The 23,976-nt window shown below is 47.3% G+C and overlaps 2 protein-coding genes across 2 annotated transcripts in view; one reads left to right on the top strand and one right to left on the bottom strand.

Moving 5' to 3' along the window:
• The window catches only part of LOC120937639 (barrier-to-autointegration factor-like protein), a 270,321-nt gene that overhangs the window by 101,364 nt on the left and 144,981 nt on the right, over nt 1–23,976 (bottom strand). The gene's annotated exons all lie outside the window — the stretch shown is intronic.
• PYGB (glycogen phosphorylase B) overlaps nt 17,460–23,976 on the top strand; it is a 144,326-nt gene continuing 137,809 nt past the window's right edge. The window contains exon 1 of the mRNA XM_040351022.1: nt 17,460–17,786. Coding sequence (XP_040206956.1) covers nt 17,544–17,786 — 243 coding nt within the window. The 5' untranslated portion in view covers nt 17,460–17,543. The remainder of the gene's footprint in view (nt 17,787–23,976) is intronic.

Here is a 23,976-nt window from a genome sequence, read left to right on the forward strand (position 1 = left end):
GACTTTTGGAGCGGTCCTGCTAGAGCACCGCTCCAGTGTGAAAGCCCTCAGTTTCAGGTCAGTTTGCAGGTGCTATTTTTTGCGAAATAGCGCCTGCAAACTGCCCCAGTGTGAAAGGGCTCTAAGATGTGGTTGGTCAGAGATTTTTGAACAAATAAATTCTAAAATAAGATCTGATCTTCATGTATAGATGCCTACTAACACTAGATACTGTATTTTTGCATCAGGGGAACTGCATCAGCCTGTCTGACACAGCAGAAAACAATAGTGATGGTCCCAAAAAATCCCACTTAATTGCTTTTATCCTCATGCAATCTTGACCATCAAATATCTGGAAAGGCCAACAGACATACTGTAGGGACTAGTCAATCTTCTAGCTTTCGTCATCTATGGCTTGCATTAGTGTTAATAAGGGGTGAAACAAAGGAACATTTTATTTTTAAAACGTTTTTACTTGTCAGGTTGCTTTAACTGACATTATGTGCAGATTGAAGTTCATCCCTTTGATCTGCAGATGAATGAAAAGAAAGATACAATAGTAGCAATGGGGTTTATTTACTAAAGACAAATTCACTTTACACTACAAGTGCACTTGGAAGTGCAGTCGCTGTAAATCTGAGGGGAAGATATGAAATCAGGGGAAGCTCTGCTGATTTTATCATCCAATCATGTACAAGCAAAAATTCTGTTTTTTATTTTCCTGGTACAGGCATACCCCACTTTTAAGTACACAATGGGGTTTATTTACTAAAGCTGGAAAGCGCAAAATCAGGCTCATTTCTGCATAGAAACCAATGAGCTTCTAACCCCAGCTTGTTCAATGAAGCCTGGTAATAAAACCTGGAAGTTCATTGGTTTTTATGCAGAAGTGAGCCTGATTTTGCACTTTCCTGCTTTAGTAAATAAACCCCATTGTGTACTTAAAAGTGGGATATGCCTGTATGTCCCCCTCGGATCTACAGCGACTGCACTTGCCTTTAATAAATAACCCCAATATGTTACATTGTATCTTTGTATAATCGCAGTCTAGAGCAATGTTGTTTATAAACACTGATTTAGACTGCTTTTTTGATGGCTAAAGCTGCTGACTTCTCCTCTGAGTATACAGTAATGCAGCTTTGATTAATCACATCCAACAATTGCTGTATACTGACTGGGAGGAGGGGTCAAGGAAGCAGGGCATAGAGACTGGATGTGCTACACATGTCCTGTGTACAATGATGACTTTTTTTTGTTTTGGGCATGTAGCACGCCCAAAGTCTATAACTAGTTAGGAAACCATACGCACAACAATTTATATGACAATATCTTTATTAAATGAATCAAGATTGTTGATGGAAAAATGTCTGTGAACCACCTAGAAGTCATTCATACAGGAATCTGTATGATGCTAAATTGTTCATGAACTTTTTCTTAATGTGTCATGTTCCATTAATGCAGTGCTTCTCAAATAGTGGGGTGCGCCCCCCAGGGGGGGCCCGAGGCTCCATAAAGGGGGGCTCGTTCCGGACCGCGGCGTCCGCGCCATTTAGTATCCGCTTCTGTCCACAGCCTCCTCCGCTAGTTAGAGGAGCGGACGGCGGGAGGCGGGACATTTCTGAACTGGGGGACGGGACCAGAGAGGTAGCAGCCTGTCATGTTGGACGGCAGGTGATTGGCTGCTAGGAGGCGGTCCTAGCAGCCAATCACCAGTTCGCCCAAAAGTCTCCCCGCCCCGCCCAGTGCTGCTGCGGCTTCACTTGACGAATGTCCCACCTCCTGCTCTCCACGCTGAAAAGTTACAGGTAGGAGTGGAGAGGGAGGTAGGGAGGAAAAATATATGGAAATGTTAAGGACGAGGAGTGGGGGCTGTGCTGTGGGGGGAAAAGGGGGGTTATGTGATGGGGGAAACTGTGTGCAGGATATGTGATGGGGGTCATGTAAAGGGGGCAATACTTTGTGGGGGGGGGTATGTGATGGGGTCATGTAAAGGGGGCAATACTGTGTGGGGGGATATGTGATGGGGCAATACTGTGTGGGGGGGATATGTGATGGGGCAATACTGTGTGGGGGGGATATGTGAAGAAGGGCAATACTGTGTGTGGGGGGATATGTGAAGAAGGGCAATACTGTGTGTGGGGGGATATGTGAAGAAGGGCAATACTGTGTGTGGGGGGATATGTGAAGAAGGGCAATACTGTGTGGGGGGATATGTGGATATAGTGTTATGCAGAGGTGTACTTATAACAATTTTATAGACAAATGATACTATTTACAGTCGCGCGGGGGGCGCGAAATGTTTTCTTCTTCCTAGGGGGGAATGACAGAAAACAATTGAGAAGCACTGCATTAATGGAAAGTTCTTTGTTTCACTACCATGGAATACAACATTTACATTGCCAGGTTATTTAAAAAAAAAACAAGGAAATCCTCTGAACCAAATATAATAAACATACAAGTAAGAACAGTAACATAGTGCCAATGTTTCCAATAAATAACTCATGACTGAGCAAGAATATTCCATCTCTATTCCTATTGTGGTGTCAACCCCAAATTTTGGATCTTCTTTAACTTTAACTTTCGGTGATAACAAAACAAGTAGTGAGTTTGAGTCTCCCTAAAGGGCTGTACACAAGGACTGAATGTTGGACGGCATCGGCCGGTTCAATAGAAACCGGCCTGGCATTCGGCCTGTGTGTACAGCAGCTGGTCCAACAGAAAAAGGTCTGCCAATCGGCACCCGATGGCTGAGAGGGCTGACCGGTGTGTTCTGGTGGGGGGCTGCCCCCCGTCAAAACACAAAAGCTCAGCAGGGGAGATCGCTCTACTAACATCGGATTTTGTTTGTACAGTGGCTTCTTCTGAGCTCTTCACTTTTTATTATACTTTAACCGCTTGCCGACTGCTGCATGCCAATATACGTTGGCAGAATGGCACGGGCAGTCAAATGGGCGTATCTGTACGTCCCTTTAAATTTAAAGACCAGCGCGCGCGCGCGCACACCCACCTTGTGCCTCGTTAGCTTGATGTTCCCGGGTGGCCCGCGATTACGGTCGGCAAAGGCAGAACAGGGGGATGCCTTTGTAAACAAGGCATTCCCCTGTTCTGCCTAGTGACACGTCAGGAATCTACTGTTCCCTGTGATCGGGAACAGTGATCGCTGACGTGTCACTGGTAGCTCCTCCCCCCAACAGTTAGAATCACTCCCTAGGACACACTTAACCCCTTCAGCGCTACCTAGTGGTTAAATCCTTCACTGCCATTTTCACAATAATCACTGCATTTTTATAGCACTGATCGCTGTAAAAATGACAATGGTTCCAAAAATGTGTCAAAAGTATCCGATATGTACACCATAAAGTTGCAGTCACGATAAAAATTGAAGATCGCCGCCATTACTAGTAAAAAACAAATGAATAATAAAAATGCCATAAAACAGTCCCCTTTTTTGTAGACGCTATAACTTTTGTGCAAACCAATCAATATACGGTTATTTCAAAATTATGTAGAAGAATACGTATCGGCCTAAACATTATTTTGGGATAATTATTATAGCAAAAAGTACTAAATATTGCTTTTTTTTTAAATTGTCGCTATATTTTTGTTTATCGCGCAAAAAAAAAATGATTTAAGCTTTTATAATTGAGAAATTATTGCAGGCACAGACCTTAGCTGCAATTTTCTTCCCACAGCTGCTATATTAATAATCGTATTGATTTCAGCAGAGCCATTATTTTAGACCACAAACATTCTGGTGGCACACAGAAGCCAACAGTCCATTTTTAACTTCACCATTAGACCTTCTTTGCCCTTCCCAGTTATTAATAAAACTAATTTGATAAAACTAACATTTCCCAATAGCATTTGCTTCTATCCATAGGTCACTGCAAACAGCTGACACTGACAACTGAAAAGAGGCAGCTGTCACCATCTTTTCATCCCATGCATGTAGGCTTAAAGAAAACCTTTCACCTTCTAAGATTGATAGTTGTCTGGCTTTCATGATGATCTTTTGAAAAATTATTTTTGTGCTTGATCCAGAACAAATACACAAAGTATGAAAATGTAAAAAAAAAAACTTGTGTTCTTATTTTCTTGCTTGTTCTGAGTTAATGATCCACAATATTAAGCTCCCTCTGTCCCTCATTCCTCCTCATTTGTCCCTCATTTTGATCTGATCTATATAGTTGTATATAAAATGCACTTTGTATCTATCAAAAAGTGTTTTCCAGTGCTAAACCTTTCATCTGATTTCTAAATGGCTGCATTTGTAAATTCCAAAAGCCAATATAAAGGAATAGTAGTATTAAAAAAACACTTGTGGGTTTATCCAATCGTGTTCTCCTTTAAGGGGGCGTGGTAGGGTGTGTGTCTTATGCCTGCATACTTTTGCTGATAGGTGTTCCTCATTCCCATCTCAAAAAGTTGGGTGGTATGTGGGAGGGCTACCAACAGGGGCCTATCCGTGCATTTGGCCCCTTGCAGGATGCCAGATGTATAGATTCCAATGGAGGGGGGGTTGAAGCACCTCATTAGAATCAGAGGCTCTAATAGGCTTCAAAATAGGGTGGGTTCAGGGCACAAGCACTGCGAACCGAGCCCACCTAGGTGTGTTACAATAGCAAATTAATATTCGCTATTGTAACACTGATCCTCCTCCCGTCAAATCAGGAAGCGGGTCACCTGATTGTCTGAAAGGACAGGTTATTCTTTTGGATGCCTAGAAGGAGGGGTGGAGACCCATGGCGGAAACCACTGTGATGGCGGAAAGACCACAGGAGCCGCTGCCCATCACCTGTCACCTGCCCCACCTAGATGGGGTAAGTGCCGGACCGACCGGCAGACAGCCAGGGGTGGGGGAGAGGTGCCGCAATCCGCTCGGGGCGGACTGTATGCCATCCCCACAAAAAGAAAAAAAAACACCTGCTGCCACTGGTTTCCAATTTGTTAGGTGAAGCTCATAGCTCCCAACTTTTCCTCATTTATAGGAACTGTCCCTCTTTCGAGACCAAACCCATCTATCCCATGTGCAACCTCAGGTGTCCATTATTTTAGTGTATTTAATGTGTACATCTCTATGCAAAATGTATTATTGTACAACAGAACGTGTTATGCTGCACTAAAACTTTGTTTTGACAGGGGGAACCCTCCAGTCAGCGCTCTCAGCCATTGGCTGAGAGCGCTGTTCGGGAGTCAGTCAGCTTCTGGTTTTCCAGCATGCACGTCCGACAGAGTTCAGCCAAACGGCCAGCTTCTGTCAGACTGTCTGACATACACACGGGCCGAAGGTCAGCTGGTTTTTATTGAACCAGCCAATGTCTCCTGACATTCGGCATGTGTGTACTGGACATAAGAATTGGTAAGCTGCAATGTAATAAATGTTTGCATTTGGGTTTAATATCACTTTAACCACTTAAGACCCGGACCATTATGCAGGTTGAGGACCTTGCCCCTTTTTGCAAAACGGCACTGCGTCGCTTTAACTGACAATTGCGCGGTCGTGCGACGTGGCTCCCACAAATAGAGCTTTCTTTTGGTGGTATTTGATCACCTCTGCAGTTTTTATTTTTTGCGCTATAAACAAAAATAGAGCGACAATTTTGAAAGAAATGCAATATTTTTTACTTTTTGCTATAATAAATATCCCCCCAAAAAATATAAAAAAAAATGTTTCCTCAGTTTAGGCCGATACGTATTCTTCTACCTATTTTTGGTTAAAAAAAAATCACAATAAGCGTTTATCGATTGGTATAGCGTTTACAAAATAGGGGATAGTTTTATTGCATTTTTATTAATAATTTATTTTTTTACTACTAATGGCGGCGATCAGCGATTTTTTTCGGGACTGCGACATTATGGCGGACACATTTTTGAGACCATTGTAATTTTCACAGCAAAAAGTGCTATAAAAATACACTGATTACTGTGAAAATTACATTGCAGTTTAGGAGTTAACCACTAGGGGGCACTGTAGGGGTAAGTGTGACCTCATATGTGTTTCTAACTGTAGGGGGGCGGGGCTGGACGTGTGATGTCAGTGATCGTCTTTCCCTATATCAGGGAACAGACGATCACTGACACTGCCACAATGAAGAACGGGGAAGGTGTGTTTACACACACCTCTTCCCGTTCTTCAGCTCCGATCGCGGGCGCGGTCACAGAGCTTCGGACCGGGTCGCGAGCGCGCCGCCGGCAGTGCGCTCGCGACCCCACGGCTGGGCCTTAAAGAGACACGTACAGGTACGTGCTTGTGCCCAGCTGTGCCATTCTGCCGACGTATATCATCGGTAGGGGGTCCTTAAGTGGTTAAAGGCAATCATAAAAGGTTTACTGTGCCCAGTTAAAGGGGTTGTAAAGGTACAATTTTTTTTTCCTATATGGCTTCCTTTACCTTAGTGCAGTCCTCCTTCACGTACCTCATACTTCCATTTTGCTTTTAAATGTCCTTATTTCTTCTGAGAAATCCTCACTTCCTGTTCTTCTGTCTGTAACTCACCACCGTAATGCAAGGCTTTCTTCCTGGTGTGGAGTGTTGTGCTCGACCCCTCCCCTTGAATACAGGAGAGTCGGGACACTCTCTACGTTGCAGATAGAGAAAGGAGCTGTGTGTTAGTGGGCGCCCTGACTCCCCAGTAGTCCAAGCGAGGGGGCGAGCACGACACTCCAGACCAGGGAGAAAGCCTTGCATTACGGTGGTGAGTTACAGACAGAAGAAAAGGAAGTGAGGATTTCTCAGAAGAAATAAGGACATTTAAAAGCAAAATGGAAGGATGAGGTAAGTGAAGGAGAACTGCACTAAGGTAAAGGAAGCTATTTAGGGAAAAAAATTACCTTTACAACCTCTTTAAAGGCAATCATAAAAGGTTTGCTGTGCCCAGTTAAGAAGCTCACTTGAGGGCAGGGCCAAATCACTTACAAGGTGACCTAGGCGCAGGCCTTTGGCCCAATCAGTATCCAGGGTCAAGATTTTCACACCACATTCCTAAGGTTATTTATGGCGTTGGAATGCAAAGTAATTTAAAACCTTCTCCTCTTCAAGAGAAAAATAAGAGATAAGAGATAAATCAATTTATTTCTTAATGCAATCTTTTCCACTTGAGAAGCCACTGAGTGCGACCACTGATCACTTTATATGATACCAACACAAAGCAGACGGTTTTATTATACATACTGTATACAAACAGACACATTCATGTCTGATAGTTTTTATTGAATGTGATAACATACATACAAGTAAACAGTCAAATTACATTACAAATCTTCTCCCTGAGTTTTAGTCTTCAGGCATCTCAATTGGCTGGCAGGAGATGACATAAGTCCTGCGCATGCACAGGAGTCAGCCACCCAGCACACAGGAACCGTGCCAGCATTGTAAACTGAGCTGCATGTGCGCAAATCAGTTTACATTCTGCCGAAAACTGTACATGTATTTTAGTGTAGAAGAGACATTACATGTCCAGGTTCACATCAGTGAGATTTGTCATGCGATTTGCCAATTGCATGACAATGCACCCTAGTTGTGCCAATAGAACCATTCAAATCCATGCAACTCTGACTTGCACCGATTTTTAAAAGGTTCCTGCACTTTTTTTGCCGATTTCATGTGCGACTTGCATAGTTATCTGTGCATGAAGATGCAGATGTTGGCAAGCCACACATGAAATCGCACTGGCCGGCGTTTTTTAAATCACTCCAAGGTAGCGTGATTTTAAAGTTGCATTCAGTGTGAATTGGGGCTTAATATCCTGCCTGCTTGCAATTTTTGGTAAAATGCATTCAGTTCTGCTTTAACATTTACGGCCCATTGGCACTTGTGCAACTTGATATGTGACTTTGGACCATTGATACTTGGGCGACTTGTCACGCGACTTTGGACATGACGAGTCACATGACAAGCCACAGCCCATTGTTTGCAATGGCACAAGTTTAGGGGCCAGATTCAGAAAGATGCGCGTATCTTTAGTCGGGCATAGCGCATCTCATATGCGCTACGCCGCCGTAACTTAGTCAGGCGAGTAGTGTATTCAGAAAGAACTTGCGCCCGAAGTTACGGCGGCGTAGCGTATATGGGCCGGCGTAAGACTGCCTAATTCAAAGTAGGCTGGTAGGGGGCGTGTTGTATGCTAATGAATCGTGACCCCATGTAAATGACGCACCTTACTAACGGCGCATGCGCGCGCATGCTCAGTATCACGTCAAATTTTGTCCCTAAGTTACGCCGGCTCAATGTTTAGTCGACGTGAACATAACCTATGCCCATCCCCATTCACGGATGACTTGCGCAAACGACGTAAAATACGCCGCTGTTCCGACGTCCATACCTAACATGACTTACCCCTGTTTTTTGAGGGGTAAAGTTACGCCGGACCGACGCCTTACATGAACAGCGTATATAGATGCGGCGGACGGAACTACGTTTGTGAATCGACGTATCTAGGTCATTTGCATATTCAACGCGTAAATCAATGGAAGCGCCCCTAGCCGCCAGCGTAAATATGCACCCAAGATACGACGGCGTACTAAGACTTACGTCGGTCGACTGAAGCCAGATTTCAGGCGTATCTAGCTTTAAGAATACCGCGCAGAGATACGACGGCGCATCTTAAAACTTACGCGGCGTATCAATAGATACGCCAGCGTAAAATCTTTCTGAATCCGGGCCCAGATCTGTATGACTGAACGTTGCAGTGATTTTGAAAACGTGCCTACACTCATTTGGTGTAACTTTTGATGCGACTTTGGTCCAGAGAGTGTAAAGTCGGATCAAGGTCTCACCAAAAGTCGCATCAAACTTGCGCTCCAAAGTCGCACATGAAATCGTGCGACTTTGGAGACGCACTAATGTGAATGGTGCCTCGAGGGGGATGAAAGTCCCCCGCACCTCTTATCCAGCTTGCTCACAGGATTTACCCGGATAGCCTACGATTCTTACCAGGAAAAGTTTGGAAAGTTTCTAACTGAGGTCTCTTTTTTTCAGTATACCAGCAACAATTTGAAGACTTAAAGCGGGGGTTCACCCTTAGAGGGCACTTTTCCCCCTTAGATTCCTGCTCGTTATTACTAGGGGAATCGGCTATTTATTTTAAAATATGTGCAGTACTTACCCGTTTACGAGACGCATCCTCTCCGTCGCTTCCGGGTATGGGCTTCGGGAATGGGCGTTCCTTCTTGATTGACAGGCTTCCGAGAGGCTTCCGACGGTCGCATCCATCGCGTCACGATTTTCCGAAAGAAGCCGAACGTCGGTGCGCAGGCGCAGTATAGAGCCGCACCGACGTTCGGCTTCTTTCGGCTACGAGTGACGCGATGGATGCGACCGTCGGAAGCCTCTCGGAAGAATGTCAATCAAGAAGGAACTCCCGCTCCCGAAGACCCATACCCGGAAGCGACGGAAGAAGATGCAGCTCGAAAACGGGTAAGTACTGCTCATATTTTAATATAAATAGCCGATTCCCCTAGACCGAACGAGCAGGAAGCTAAGGGGAGATTTTTTTTTTTTTTAAAAATGGGTGAACTCCCGCTTTAAGAAGGCTATCAATTAGTCTGCTATAAGCATTAGTGGATTTCCAAATGTTCTCTTTTGACTTACCTTGTATATCCCCACATCCTGACCAATGTGCTAATTGTGGTTGCCTCTGTCTGTAAGGGCTCTGGTGGCCAACTGGGGGGTTTATTGCTGTCTGGTGTCCATGGCACAGAAGAAACTACGGCTCAGGTTGCGAAACATGTAGAGCAGAAGTGCTTTTATCTATTAAAGAGGATAAGTGGAACCCGCTTTGAGAGAACATCCATGTGTGGCTATACCTCAATACTGTCACACAGGAAGTAAAACCCAATATATCCTCCAGGGAACAACATTGAGTCCTATTTTTATGTCTATGTACTGTATTTTATGTATTGTGTTATTGATGTATATGTAGATTAATAAAACTATATTCATTTTATACATGCCTTTAAAGTCCATTATTCCAATTTTCTCACATCTCCATACCTTTTGGGATGTGGCACATTAGTATTATGAGTGCCATATTGCCAGTTACAGGAATGACCCAAACCCCCCCCCCCCCCCCCCCCCGTTCGGTTCGCACCAGAACCTGCGAACAGACCAAAAGTTTGTGTGAACTTTTGTGTGAAGTCTATGGGACTCAAACGTTAGAAATCTAAAGTGCTAATTTTAAAGGCTAATATGCAAGTTATTGTCCTAAAAAGTGTTTGGGGACCTGGGTCCTGCCCCAGGGGACATGTATCAATGCAAAAAAAAGTTTTAAAAACTGCATTTTTTTTTCGGGAGAAGTAATTTTAATAATGCTTAAAGTGAAACAATAAAAGTGAAATATTCCTTTAAATTTCGTACTTGGGGGGGGGGGGGGGGGGGGTGTATAGTATGCCTGCAAAGTAGCGCTTCTTTCCCATGCTTAGAACTGTCCCTGCACAAAGTGTCATTTCTGAAGGAAAAAAAGTCATTTAAAATCACTCGCAGCTATAATGAATTGTCGGCTCAGGAGAGCCCAAGATTCCCCAGTGATGTGACGGGTGCGTCACGTGACGGGTGGCCCCGCCCTCACCTACATAAGAGCTGTCACTGGCTGAAGCCGCCTCATTCTCCGTGCTGTCTCCAGTGGAGACAGGGGATGCGTGCGCTGGATGAAGAGATCTTCTCATCGCTGGACCCCGGCAGAGAGGAGATCACCCGTCGCAGGATACCGACAGCGTTGGAGCGGAGACCGAGAGCGGATTACCACCACTGGATTATTATTTTTTAATAAAGGACTTTCTCAACGGTGTGTGTGTGTTTTTTCTTAACAATTCTTTACACTTCCTTAGTGAAATAGTAGAGGTACAATGTACCCCATTACCAATTCACATGGGGGGGCAGGATCTAGGGGTCCCCTTTGTTAAAGAGTCTTCTAAATTCGGATAAGCCCCCCGCCCGCAAACCCCCACAACCAACGGCCAAGGGTTGGGGGGATGAGGCCCTTGTCCCCATCAACATGGGGACATGGTGCTTTGAGGGGTCACAGACCCCAATAGCATCCTCCCAATGTTGAGGGCATGTGGCCTGGTACGGTTCAGGAGGGGGGGGTGCTCTCTCCACCTTCCCACCTCTTTTTCTGCGGCCTGCCAGGTTGCGTGCTCGGATAAGGGGGTCTGGTGTGGATTTTTGGGGGGAACTTCATGCCATTTTTTTTTTATTTGGGGTGGAGTTCCCCTTAAAAACCACACCAGACCTGAAGGGTCCGGAATGGATATTTGGGGTCAACCCCACGTAATTTTTTTTAAAATTTGATGCGGGGTTCCCCTTAATATCCATACCAGACCTGAAGGGCCTGGTAATTGAATTTGGGGGGACCCCCACGCTTTTTTTTTTTATAAATGACTTTTCTCTGAATTGCCGGGAGCCGACAATTCATTATAGCCACGAGTGATTTGAAATGACTTTTTTCCTTCAGAAATTACACTTTGTGCAGGGACAGTTCTAAGCACGGGGGAAACAAGGTGCTACTTCATAGGCATACTATACACCCCCCCCGGTACGAAATTTAAAGGAATATTTCACTTTTATTGTTTCACTTTGAGCATTATTAAAATCCACTGGCCAGGTCACCTGCCACAAGTTGTGGATTGTCCACTTGCCACGTCACCTGACCACAACACCTGCCACAAGTTGTGGATTGTCCACTTGCCACGTCACCTGCCACAAGTGGATTATCCACTTACCAAATCACCTGGCCACGTCACCTGCCACAAGTTGTGGATTGTCCACTGGCCATGTCACCTGCCATGTCACCTGGCCACATCACCTGCCACAAGTTGTGGATTGTCCACTGGCCACGTCACCTGCCACGTCAACTGGCCATGTCACCTGCCACAAGTTGTGAATTGTCCACTTGCCACGTCAGCAGCAGTGTACGTGTATTTAGCGTGTCACTTGCCATGTCACCTGCCTCAAGTTGTGAATTGTCCACTTGCCACATCATCTGCCACGTCACCTGGCCACGCCACCTGCCACAAGTTGTGGATTGTCCACGTCACCTGGCCACGTCATCTGCCATGTCACCTGGCCATGTCACCTGCCACAAGTTGTGGATTGTCCACTTGCCATGTCACCTGGCCACGTCACCTGCCACAAGTTGTGGATTGTCCACTTACCACGTCACCTGCCATAAGTGGATTATCCACTTGCCAAATCACCTGGCCACGTCACCTGCCACAAGTTGTGGATTGTCCACTGGCCACGTCACCTGGCCACGTCACCTGCCATGTCACCTGGCCACCTGCCACGTGGTTGTGGATTGTCCACTTGCCATGTCACCTGGCCACGTCACCTGCCACAAGTTGTGGATTGTCCACGTCACCTGGCCCCATCACCTGGCCACCTGCCACGTGGTTGTGGATTGTCCACTTGCCATGTCACCTGGCCACGTCACTTGCCACGTCACCTGCCACAAGTTGTGGATTGTCCACTTGCCATGTCACCTGGCCCTCACCTACATAAGAGCTGTCACTGGCTGAAGCCGCCTCATTCTCCGTGCTGTCTCCAGTGGAGACAGGGGATGCGTGCGCTGGATGAAGAGATCTTCTCATCGCTGGACCCCGGCAGAGAGGAGATCACCCGTCGCAGGATACCGACAGCGTTGGAGCGGAGACCGAGAGCGGATTACCACCACTGGATTATTATTTTTTAATAAAGGACTTTCTCAACGGTGTGTGTGTGTTTTTTCTTAACAATTCTTTACACTTCCTTAGTGAAATAGTAGAGGTACAATGTACCCCATTACCAATTCACATGGGGGGGCAGGATCTAGGGGTCCCCTTTGTTAAAGAGTCTTCTAAATTCGGATAAGCCCCCCGCCCGCAAACCCCCACAACCAACGGCCAAGGGTTGGGGGGATGAGGCCCTTGTCCCCATCAACATGGGGACATGGTGCTTTGAGGGGTCACAGACCCCAATAGCATCCTCCCAATGTTGAGGGCATGTGGCCTGGTACGGTTCAGGAGGGGGGGGTGCTCTCTCCACCTTCCCACCTCTTTTTCTGCGGCCTGCCAGGTTGCGTGCTCGGATAAGGGGGTCTGGTGTGGATTTTTGGGGGGAACTTCATGCCATTTTTTTTTTATTTGGGGTGGAGTTCCCCTTAAAAACCACACCAGACCTGAAGGGTCCGGAATGGATATTTGGGGTCAACCCCACGTAATTTTTTTTAAAATTTGATGCGGGGTTCCCCTTAATATCCATACCAGACCTGAAGGGCCTGGTAATTGAATTTGGGGGGACCCCCACGCTTTTTTTTTTTATAAATGACTTTTCTCTGAATTGCCGGGAGCCGACAATTCATTATAGCCACGAGTGATTTGAAATGACTTTTTTCCTTCAGAAATTACACTTTGTGCAGGGACAGTTCTAAGCACGGGGGAAACAAGGTGCTACTTCATAGGCATACTATACACCCCCCCCCCCCCGGTACGAAATTTAAAGGAATATTTCACTTTTATTGTTTCACTTTGAGCATTATTAAAATCACTGCTCCTGAAAAAACTGCCATTTTAAAAACTTTTTTTGCATTGATACATGTCCCCTGGGGCAGGACCCAGGTCCCCAAACACTTTTAAGGACAATAACTTGCATATTAGCCTTTAAAATCAGCACTTTAAATTTCTCCCATAGACTTTTACAGGGTTTTCGAATTTTCCGTGAACACCCCAAATTGTTCGCTTATCGACTCGAACTCGAAGCTCATCCCTAATTAGGAGTTTATCATTCCTCTACATTCTACAACAACTGATGTTGAATTTAAATAAACCAACCTTCACCAAATCAAATAAATAAATAAATAAGAAAAATATATAATAAATAATCCCAAACTGCTTTGCTACAAATAACCCAATAAAGTGCAATGATTACATTCAGAGATGATACATATCACCCAATGTAAGTCCAGCGTTTTGAAAACAAATCCTTTGTGCGATGACAATGTATCTAAAATTAAACCAATACAGAAATGTATCAAATGTGTATCCAGTAGAAATAATAATTCAGTTAGCTAGCTTAGCCTTAGTGCTGGTTCACACAGGGGCAACCCAATTTACAGCGCGACTTTGCAAGGCGACTTCAGCGAGACTTGGAGCAACTTACAACGCGAATAACACACATCACACAATAACAGGCAGGTGACATGGACAGGTGACGTGGCAGGTGTCATGGCCAGGTCATGTGGCAAGTGGACAATCCACATCTTGTGGCAGGTGACGTGGCCAGGTGACATGGCCAGGTAACATGGCAAGTGGACAATCCACAACTTGTGGCAGGTGTCGTGGTCAGGTGACGTGGCAAGTGGACAATTCACAACTTGTGGCAGGTGACGTGGCCAGTTGACGTGGCAGGTGACGTGGCCAGTGGACAATCCACAACTTGTGGCAGGTGATGTGGCAGGTGACGTGGCCAGGTGACGTGGCCAGGTGACGTGGCAAGTGGACAATCCACAACTTGTGGCAGGTGATGTGGCCAGGTGACATGGCAGGTGACGGGCCAGTGGACAATCCACAAATTGTGGCAGGTGACGTGGCCAGGTGATTTGGTAAGTGGATAATCCACTTGTGGCAGGTGACGTGGCAAGTGGACAATCCACAACTTGTGGCAGGTGTCGTGGTCAGGTGACGTGGCAAGTGGACAATCCACAACTTGTGGCAGGTGACGTGGCCAGTTGACGTGACCAGGTGACGTGGCCAGTGGACAATCCACAACTTGTGGCAGGTGACGTGGCCAGGTGACATGGCAAGTGGACAATCCACAACCACGTGGCAGGTGGCCAGGTGACATGGCAGGTGACGTGGCCAGGTGATGTGGCCAGTGGACAATCCACAACTTGTGGCAGGTGACGTGGCCAGGTGATTTGGCAAGTGGATAATCCACTTATGGCAGGTGACGTGGCCAGGTGACATGGCAAGTGGACAATCCACAACTTGTGGCAGGTGACGTGGCCAGGTGACATGGCAGGTGACGTGGCCAGGTGACGTGGACAATCCACAACTTGTGGCAGGTGGCGTGGCCAGGTGACATGGCAGATGATGTGGCAAGTGGACAATTCACAACTTGAGGCAGGTGACATGGCAAGTGACACGCTAAATACACGTACACTGCTGCTGACGTGGCAAGTGGACAATTCACAACTTGTGGCAGGTGACATGGCCAGTTGACGTGGCAGGTGACGTGGCCAGTGGACAATCCACAACTTGTGGCAGGTGACGTGGCCAGGTGACGTGGCAGGTGACGTGGCCAGGTGACGTGGCAAGTGGACAATCCACAACTTGTGGCAGGTGATGTGGCCAGGTGACATGGCAGGTGACGTGGCCAGTGGACAATCCACAACTTGTGGCAGGTGACGTGGCCAGGTGATTTGGTAAGTGGATAATCCACTTGTGGCAGGTGACGTGGCAAGTGGACAATCCACAACTTGTGGCAGGTGTCGTGGTCAGGTGACGTGGCAAGTGGACAATCCACAACTTGTGGCAGGTGACGTGGCCAGTTGACGTGGCCAGTGGACAATCCACAACTTGTGGCAGGTGACGTGGCCTGGTGACGTGGCAAGTGACGTGGCCAGGTGACATGGCAAGTGGACAATCCACAACCACGTGGCAGGTGGCCAGGTGATGGGGCCAGGTGACGTGGACAATCCACAACTTGTGGCAGGTGACGTGGCCAGGTGATTTGGCAAGTGGATAATCCACTTATGGCAGGTGACGTGGCAAGTGGACAATCCACAACTTGTGGCAGGTGACGTGGCCAGGTGACATGGCAAGTGGACAATCCACAACTTGTGGCAGGTGTCGTGGTCAGGTGACGTGGCAAGTGGACAATCCACAACTTGTGGCAGGTGACGTGGCCAGTTGACGTGACCAGGTGACGTGGCCAGTGGACAATCCACAACTTGTGGCAGGTGACGTGGCCTGGTGACGTGGCCAGGTGACATGGCAAGTGGACAATCCACAACCACGTGGCAGGTGGCCAGGTGACATGGCAGGTGACGTGGCCAGTGGACAATCCACAACTTGTGGCAGGTGACGTGGCCAGGTGATTTGGCAAGTGGATAATCCACTTATGGCAGGTGACGTGGTAAGTGGACAATCCACAACTTGTGGCAGGTGACGTGGCCAGGTGACATGGCAAGTGGACAATCCACAACTTGTGGCAGGTGACATGGCCAGGTGACATGGCAGGTGACGTGGCCAGGTGACGTGGACAATCCACAACTTGTGGCAGGTGGCGTGGCCAGGTGACGTGGCAGATGATGTGGCAAGTGGACAATTCACAACTTGAGGCAGGTGACATGGCAAGTGACACGCTAAATACACGTACACTGCTGCTGACGTGGCAAGTGGACAATTCACAACTTGTGGCAGGTGACATGGCCAGTTGACGTGGCCAGTGGACAATCCACAACTTGTGGCAGGTGATGTGGCCAGGTGACATGGCAGGTGACATGGCCAGTGGACAATCCACAACTTGTGGCAGGTGACGTGGCCAGGTGATTTGGTAAGTGGATAATCCACTTGTGGCAGGTGACGTGGCAAGTGGACAATCCACAACTTGTGGCAGGTGTTGTGGTCAGGTGACGTGGCAAGTGGACAATCCACAACTTGTGGCAGGTGACCTGGCCAGTGGACAATCCACAACTTGTGGCAGGTGACGTGGCCTGGTGACATGGCAAGTGGACAATCCACAACTTGTGGCAGGTGACATGGCAGGTGACGTGGCCAGTGGACAATCCACAACTTGTGGCAGGTGACGTGGCCAGGTGATTTGGCAAGTGGATAATCCACTTATGGCAGATGACGTGGCAAGTGGACAATCCACAACTTGTGGCAGGTGACGTGGCCAGGTGACATGGCAAGTGGACAATCCACAACTTGTGGCAGGTGACGTGGCCAGGTGACATGGACAATCCACAACTTGTGGCAGGTGGCGTGGCCAGGTGACATGGCAGATGATGTGGCAAGTGGACAATTCACAACTTGAGGCAGGTGACATGGCAAGTGACATGCTAAATACACATACACTGCTGCTCTCTCAGCTGCTACTCACTCTGGTCTCACAAAATGGCTGAAATGGTTAAATAATACTGTTTTTTGAGCTTAGGGAGGGTCTTATGATGTTTCTTAACCAAATGCTTATAAACGCATAAGTGGCTATAAGACAGGAAGTGAAGGGAAACCTCCCCAATGAGACACAGATGGCAAAAATAACCCTCCATTACTCTATCCATGCTTTAACCTTTCTAGATTTTCGTTTCCATTTTCGGTGAGCACATTCCATCACCCCTTGCCCTCCATGGAGCTGTGCCCCCCCACCTCCCAGCAGCACCTGGCACACCAAGCTCAGTCAGGACAGCGGAGAGCACCCCTCCTCCCTCCATCATCCGCCCAGACAGGCTCCTTGTCTCCGCCCACCCGGGGGGTCACATGGCCATGACGTCAGGCGGAGTCCTGTAGCTCTCGGGATCCAGCATCCAAGCAGCATTCTATCCTGACAAGCGACTGCAAACAGATCGCTTACCCCCCATAGAAGAACCATGGCCGCCCCCTTGTCAGACTCCGATAAGAGAAAGCAGATCAGTGTGCGGGGCATCGCCGGGCTGGGCGATGTGTCCGAGGTCAGGAAAAGCTTCAATAGACATCTACACTTCACCTTAGTGAAGGATCGGAACGTGTCCACCCCCAGAGACTACTACTTTGCCCTGGCACACACTGTGCGGGACCACCTGGTGGGCAGATGGATCAGGACCCAGCAGTACTACTACGAGAAGGACCCCAAGGTAAGTGATCATAGGTACAATGCATGCTCAGTGTCACCCACCATCCATCTTGCCTGAATCATTGCAGCACTTCTCCACCTACAGACCACCCGTGTCCTTGGATCCGATTATTATATGAGGGAGGGGAAGAACATCAATAACAATGTATGCTGGGCACCCCCGTGCCACTCACACATCAGCTGTCAGGAGGGCATTCTATGAGATCCGGTCCATATTTGCCTGCAGAGGGGGGTGGATGGGTCTGGGCAGCACTGCAGTCATGGCTGCGGAGGGAGTTGTTTGTCTGCAGTGATGCTGGCTCTGTCTGTATACAGGTCCTCTTTTTTCTTTTCACATACAGATACAAATGTATCATTTTATTTTTGCATCAGTTTCATTCATTCATACAGAGATCTGTAGAATTGTGAAATAGTATGTTTTTTTTTACAAATATATATGTCTGTGTGTTGCTGTATCATCTGTAGTAAATCTATAAATCTTAATACATCCAGGGCAGGGGGGATGGGAGATCAATAGTGCTATTTGTAGAATGGCGAGGCCTGTGGGAATAGCTGTGCTTACATAAATCCTCGGCATCCCTTCTTCTTGTGACCTTGAATTCAGTTTAGGACACATTTAGATCTATGAGTGTTGAGGTGCGATGGAAACATTTATTTAAATTCACAATTTGGAGTGGATAGGGTTAACAGCCCATGACCAAGCCTTGTTAATACCTTGGCAACACAGCACATTATACGCATTTTGATGCGCCGCCATTGACCTTTATGGGCCTCTGCGCCTCAGTACTGACATTCGTGCGTTCTATACCAGTGGTCTCCAAACTGTGGCCCTTTGCTTGCTTCTATCCCTTGGGGCACTTTTTTATCAACTAACACCAACAATGGGTGACAGCTCCTCGCAATGACACAAAGGATGGGTGACAGCTCCTCGCAATGACACAAAGGATGGGTGACAGCTCCTCGCAATGACACCAAGGATGGGTGACAGCTCCTCGCAATGACCGGTGACAGTTCCTCCCAATGACAGGAGACAGTTTCTCCCAATGTCGCCAACGACGAGTTCAGTTCCTTCCATTGTCACGAACGACGAGTGACAGTTCCTCCCAATGACACCAACGACGGGTGACAGCTCCTCCCAGCGACCGGTGACAGTTCCTCCCAATGGCCGGTGACAGTTCCTCCCAATGACAGGAGACAGTTTCTCCCATTGTCACCAACGACGAGTTCAGTTCCTTCCATTGTCACGAACGACGAGTGACAGTTCCTTCCAATGACACCAATAATGGGTGACAGCTCCTCCCAATGACCGGTGACAGCTCCTCCCAATGACCGGTGACAGCTCCTCCCAATGACCGGTGACAGCTCCTCCCAATGACCGGTGACAGCTCCTCCCAATGACCGGTGACAGTTCCTCCCAATGACCAGTGACAGTTCCTTCCATTGTCATTAACGACGAGTGACAGTTCCTCCCAATGACGCCAACGATGGTGACAGCTCCTCACAATGACCGATGACAGTTCCTCCCAATGACAGGAGACAGTTCCTCCCATTGTCACCAACGACGAGTGACAGTTCCTTCCATTGTCACCAACGACGAGTGACAGTTTCTCCCATTGTCACCAACGACGAGTGACAGTTCCTCCCAATGACGAGTGACAGTTCCTCCCAATGTCACCAACGACGAGTTCAGTTCCTTCCATTGTCAGGAACGATGAGTGACAGTTCCTCCCAATGTCACAAAAGATGGGGCACAGTTCCTCCCAATTACACCAATGATGGGTGACCTTTCCCCCCAATGTCACCAAAAATGGGACAAGGTTCCTCCCAATGTCATCAAAAATGGGACACTGTTCCTCCCAATGACACCAAAAATAGGACACGGTTTCTCCCAATGATGCTAGGACATTTTTTACTTCTGGTGGCTACGGTCCGGCCCCTATAAAGTGTGATGGGCAGTAAACTGGCCCTTCTTGAGAAAGTTTGGAGACCCCTGTTCTTTACCGTCCTTTGCCCATGATGAATTAAAGGGGAGGTAAAAAAAAAAAAAAAAAAAAATCATACTTGCAAAGTTGCACCTATGCTGCAGCTGCTACACATTGGATCTAAGACCAAGAACTGTGCGATCCCATGACCTCTGATCGCTCAGCTCTCAGTGTGCTCAGAACAGAGAGAGGTGACTGTCAGTTTCTGCTCGTCCAACACTCGCTTGAGTGCTGGGCAGGGAAGGGAGTGGGCGCAGCTGGCTCCAGCTCTCAGCCTTGTGCTGAAAGGTAGAGCCAGCTGTCAATATGGCTGTTGGGTGGATCCTGACAATATTGTCTAGGCTACAGCCTGGAGCAGCTCTGCCCTCTCAGCTGATAGTGGGCAATAGCCTGCTATCAGCTGACTCTTGGTCATAGAAGAGCAAAAATAAGCACACTCCTGTGATCTGCATACATAAATATAATACATTGTAAAAATGACTTCTTAAAGCTGAACTCCAGGAAAACGGAAAGTCCTCCCGTGCAGTGAGGCTGCGCCCAAACGGCAAGGTTTAATTGTTTGTTTCCTTTGAGGGTATGGGAAAATAATTTTTTCTTAGCTCATTTTCCACTCCCCCAGCAGACAGCGCTTACCTATGCTTTGTCAGTGGACTGTCCCTTGGACTGTCATCGGTCTCGATGATGTCAGAGGACTTTGGAGCAAAGGGAAGAAGAGGCGACGGTGACCGGTCTAGCAGCATGGAGGTTCAGGGAAGTAAAACTGCTGTACCTGGTCCTGGACACCTAGGGCTAGATTCATGTAGGAGATACGACGGCGTATCTCCAGATACGCCGTCGTATCTTTGAGTGTGAGGCGTCGTATCCTGGCACCTGATTCAAAGAATCAGATACGCCAGAATTTCTCTAAGATACGACCAGCGTAAGTCTCTTACGCCGTCGTATCTTAACTGCGAATTTACGCTGGCCGCTAGGGGCGTGTACGCTGATTTACGCCTAGAATATGTAAATCAGCTAGATACGCCTATTCACGAACGTACGCCTGGCCGTCGCAGTACAGATACGCCGTTTACGTAAGGCTTTTTCCGGCGTAAAGTTACCCCTGCTATATGAGGCGCAGCCAATGTTAAGTATGGATGTCGGGACCGCATCGAATTTTACGTTGTTTGCGTAAGTCATTCGCTAATAGGGCTGTGCGTAATTTACGTTCACGTCGAAAGCATTGAATTTTTGCGGGTTAATTTGGAGCATGCGCACTGGGATACTTTCATGGACGGCGCATGCACCGTTCGGAAAAAGCGTCATTTACGTGGAGTCACAATAAATTAACATAAAACACGCCCACATCTTCCACATTTGAAATAGGCGGGCTTACGCCGGCCTATTTACGCTACGCCGCCGCAACTTTGCTTTGTGAATACTGCACTTGCATGTCAAAGTTGCGGAGGCGTAGCGTAAATAGGTTACGTTACGCCCGCACAAAACTACGCGCTCCCTATGTGAATCTACCCCCTAGCAGTTAATTAACAGTGCAGCTGCAGCCCAACTGAAAGGGACGACTTTGTCTTCCTGGAGTTCCACTTTAAGAAGTCATTTTTACAAAAACGCACTGCTATAGGGCCTTTCATTTTGACGAGTATGTGGAGAGATGGATGATCACATTTAGATTTCCCAGCATGAGAGCTAATTGGATTTTGCAGAACATGCATCTTGGCGTAAAGTCAATGACCCCAAAGAAGCATGCAGCCAGTAAAACCTAAACCACCATTCTGCATGTTTGTTCCAAGCCAATTATTTAGCCAGGATCAGGATGGCAGCTGCTGCTTTACAAATCAAGTGACAGATGACAGCTCAAATATTTCTGTCCTTGTATGTCCCTTTAAAGGGTCAATGGTAATTCACTCCACCCCATGCGTTCTAAACCAAATGACCTCTGGATACCAAAAATCTGCCCATCCCAGTGTACCTTGCAAAACACGACCTGCTAAAAATTGCCCTTTACAAGGGGCAAAGCCAACACCCGCTCCCCACAGGCAATTACTTAATTCTAAATTACAGGGATTAGTTCCCTTCCTCCTCTCCTATATCTGATGTGTATTGATGGCAATACTTTAGTGAGCTTGTGGCCAGCCAATCCTGGAATCTCCTGTTAATCAGCTGATGTCATTGTAATTAACCAATTGCCATCTGTGCCAATTCTGCCACTTCGCTCCTACATGTACAAATTATCATTTTGTTTCTAGAAAATGACTCAGAACCCCCAAAAATTATATATATATATATATATATATATATTAGCAGAGACCCTAGGGAATAAAATAGTGGCCGTTGCAACTTTTTATGTCACACAGTATTTGCGCAGCGAATTTTTAAATGCGTTTAATTTTTTTTGGAAAAAGAAACCGTTTCATGAATTAAAAAAACAAAACTGTAAAGTTAGCCCAATTTTTGGATATAATGTGAAAGATGATGTTATGCCGAGTAAATAGATATGTAGCATGTCATGCTTTAAAATTGCGCTTACTCATGGAATGGCGACGAACTTTGGTACTTAAAAAATCTCCATAGGCAAACGCTTTAACATTTTTTACAGGTTACCTGTTTAGCGTTACAGAGGAGGTCCTGGGCTAGAATTGTTACTCCTGCTCTAAAGTTTGCGGCGATACCTCACATGTGTGGTTTGAACGCCGTTTACATATGTTGGCGCAACGTAAGTATGCGTTCGCTTCTCTGTGCGGGAGGACAGGGGCACTTTTAAAACATAATTTTTTAATTTTTTTTATTTTAGATCCTTTTTTTTTTTTTTTTTTTTTTTTTTTTTTACACTTTTCCCTTTTAAAATTATTATTAGGGTTGTCCCGATACCACTTTTTTATGACTGAGTACAAGTACCGATACTTTTTTCATGTACTCGCCGATACCGAATACCGATACTTTTTTTTAAATGTGTCCTCAAATGCAGCCATGTCCCCCCACAAATGCAGCCATGTCCCCCCCACATATGCAGCCATGTCCCCCCACATATGCAGCCATGTCCCCCCACAGATGCAGCCATGTCCCCACCATATATCCAGCCATGTCCCCCCCCATATGCAGCCATGTCCCCCCCCCATATATGCAGCCATGGCCCCCCCATATATGCAGCCATGTCCCCCCCATATATGCAGCCATGTCCCCCCCATATATGCAGCCATGTCCCCCCCATATATGCAGCCATGTCCCCCCCATATATGCAGCCATGTCCCCCTTACCGTACATGGTGCCGCGCCGTGCCACCGCTTGGTTAATACGGGCGGGGAACATTACAGCTTTCATTTGAATAGCTGTAGTCTTTCGCGCCGCGCTGCGTATAGACACTCCCCCTTGCTTGGGATTGGACAGTTCACCCGAGCAAGGGGGAGTGTCTATACGCGGCGGGAAACACTACAGCTATTCAAATGAAAGCTGTAATGTTCCCTGCCCGTATTAACCAAGCGGGGATGTGGCGTAGCGGCGGGATGCGTCAGCGGCGGGGGGGGGGGAGTATTCTATTTCGGTATCGGGGGTATTTGCGGGAGTATGAGTAAATACTCGGAATCGGTCCCGATACCGATACTAGTATCGGTATCGGGACAACCCTAATAATTATTATTATTTAAAAACAAAAAAAAAACACTTTGTGACAGGTCCTCTTTATGGACAGGCAGGCAGGAAAGACAGAGATCAATTGAAAAAAATAGACAATCTCGGCCCTCCCAGCTGAGTCCCCGGCAATGTTTGCTTCCACTGGGCTGGATGTGACATTCATAACGTCGCGCCCGGGCCACCAAAGGTCATAGAGGTTGCCGGGGACCATCTGTCCCTTGGAAATCTCTATGCTCAACTTTCGGCGTCGGTGGATTCCTTCTACGGTTCATCCCCTCACGCCGCCTGTAAGAACGATCAAGCAGCTGAACTGCCTCTATGATTGTTTTTACGGTTGAGGGGATCGCCAGCCGAAAAAGATATCTGAATGATGTCTGTAGCTGCAGGTGTTCTAACGATATGGTTCCTCTATCGTATAGGGTCCGGCCTCGTCTGCACAGGCGCCGCGCATGCACAGTCGGAGGCTACGGAGATCCGATATGGGAACCATCTCGACAAAACACTGGCACTGTAAACTGAGCTGTGCATGCGCAGCTCAGCTTAGAGTGGCAGGCCAGTCTCCGAGTACCTGATGACTACTATCGCATG

This window comes from Rana temporaria, chromosome 4 (genome assembly GCF_905171775.1).
Source record: "Rana temporaria chromosome 4, aRanTem1.1, whole genome shotgun sequence".
Classification (NCBI taxonomy): domain Eukaryota; kingdom Metazoa; phylum Chordata; class Amphibia; order Anura; family Ranidae; genus Rana; species Rana temporaria.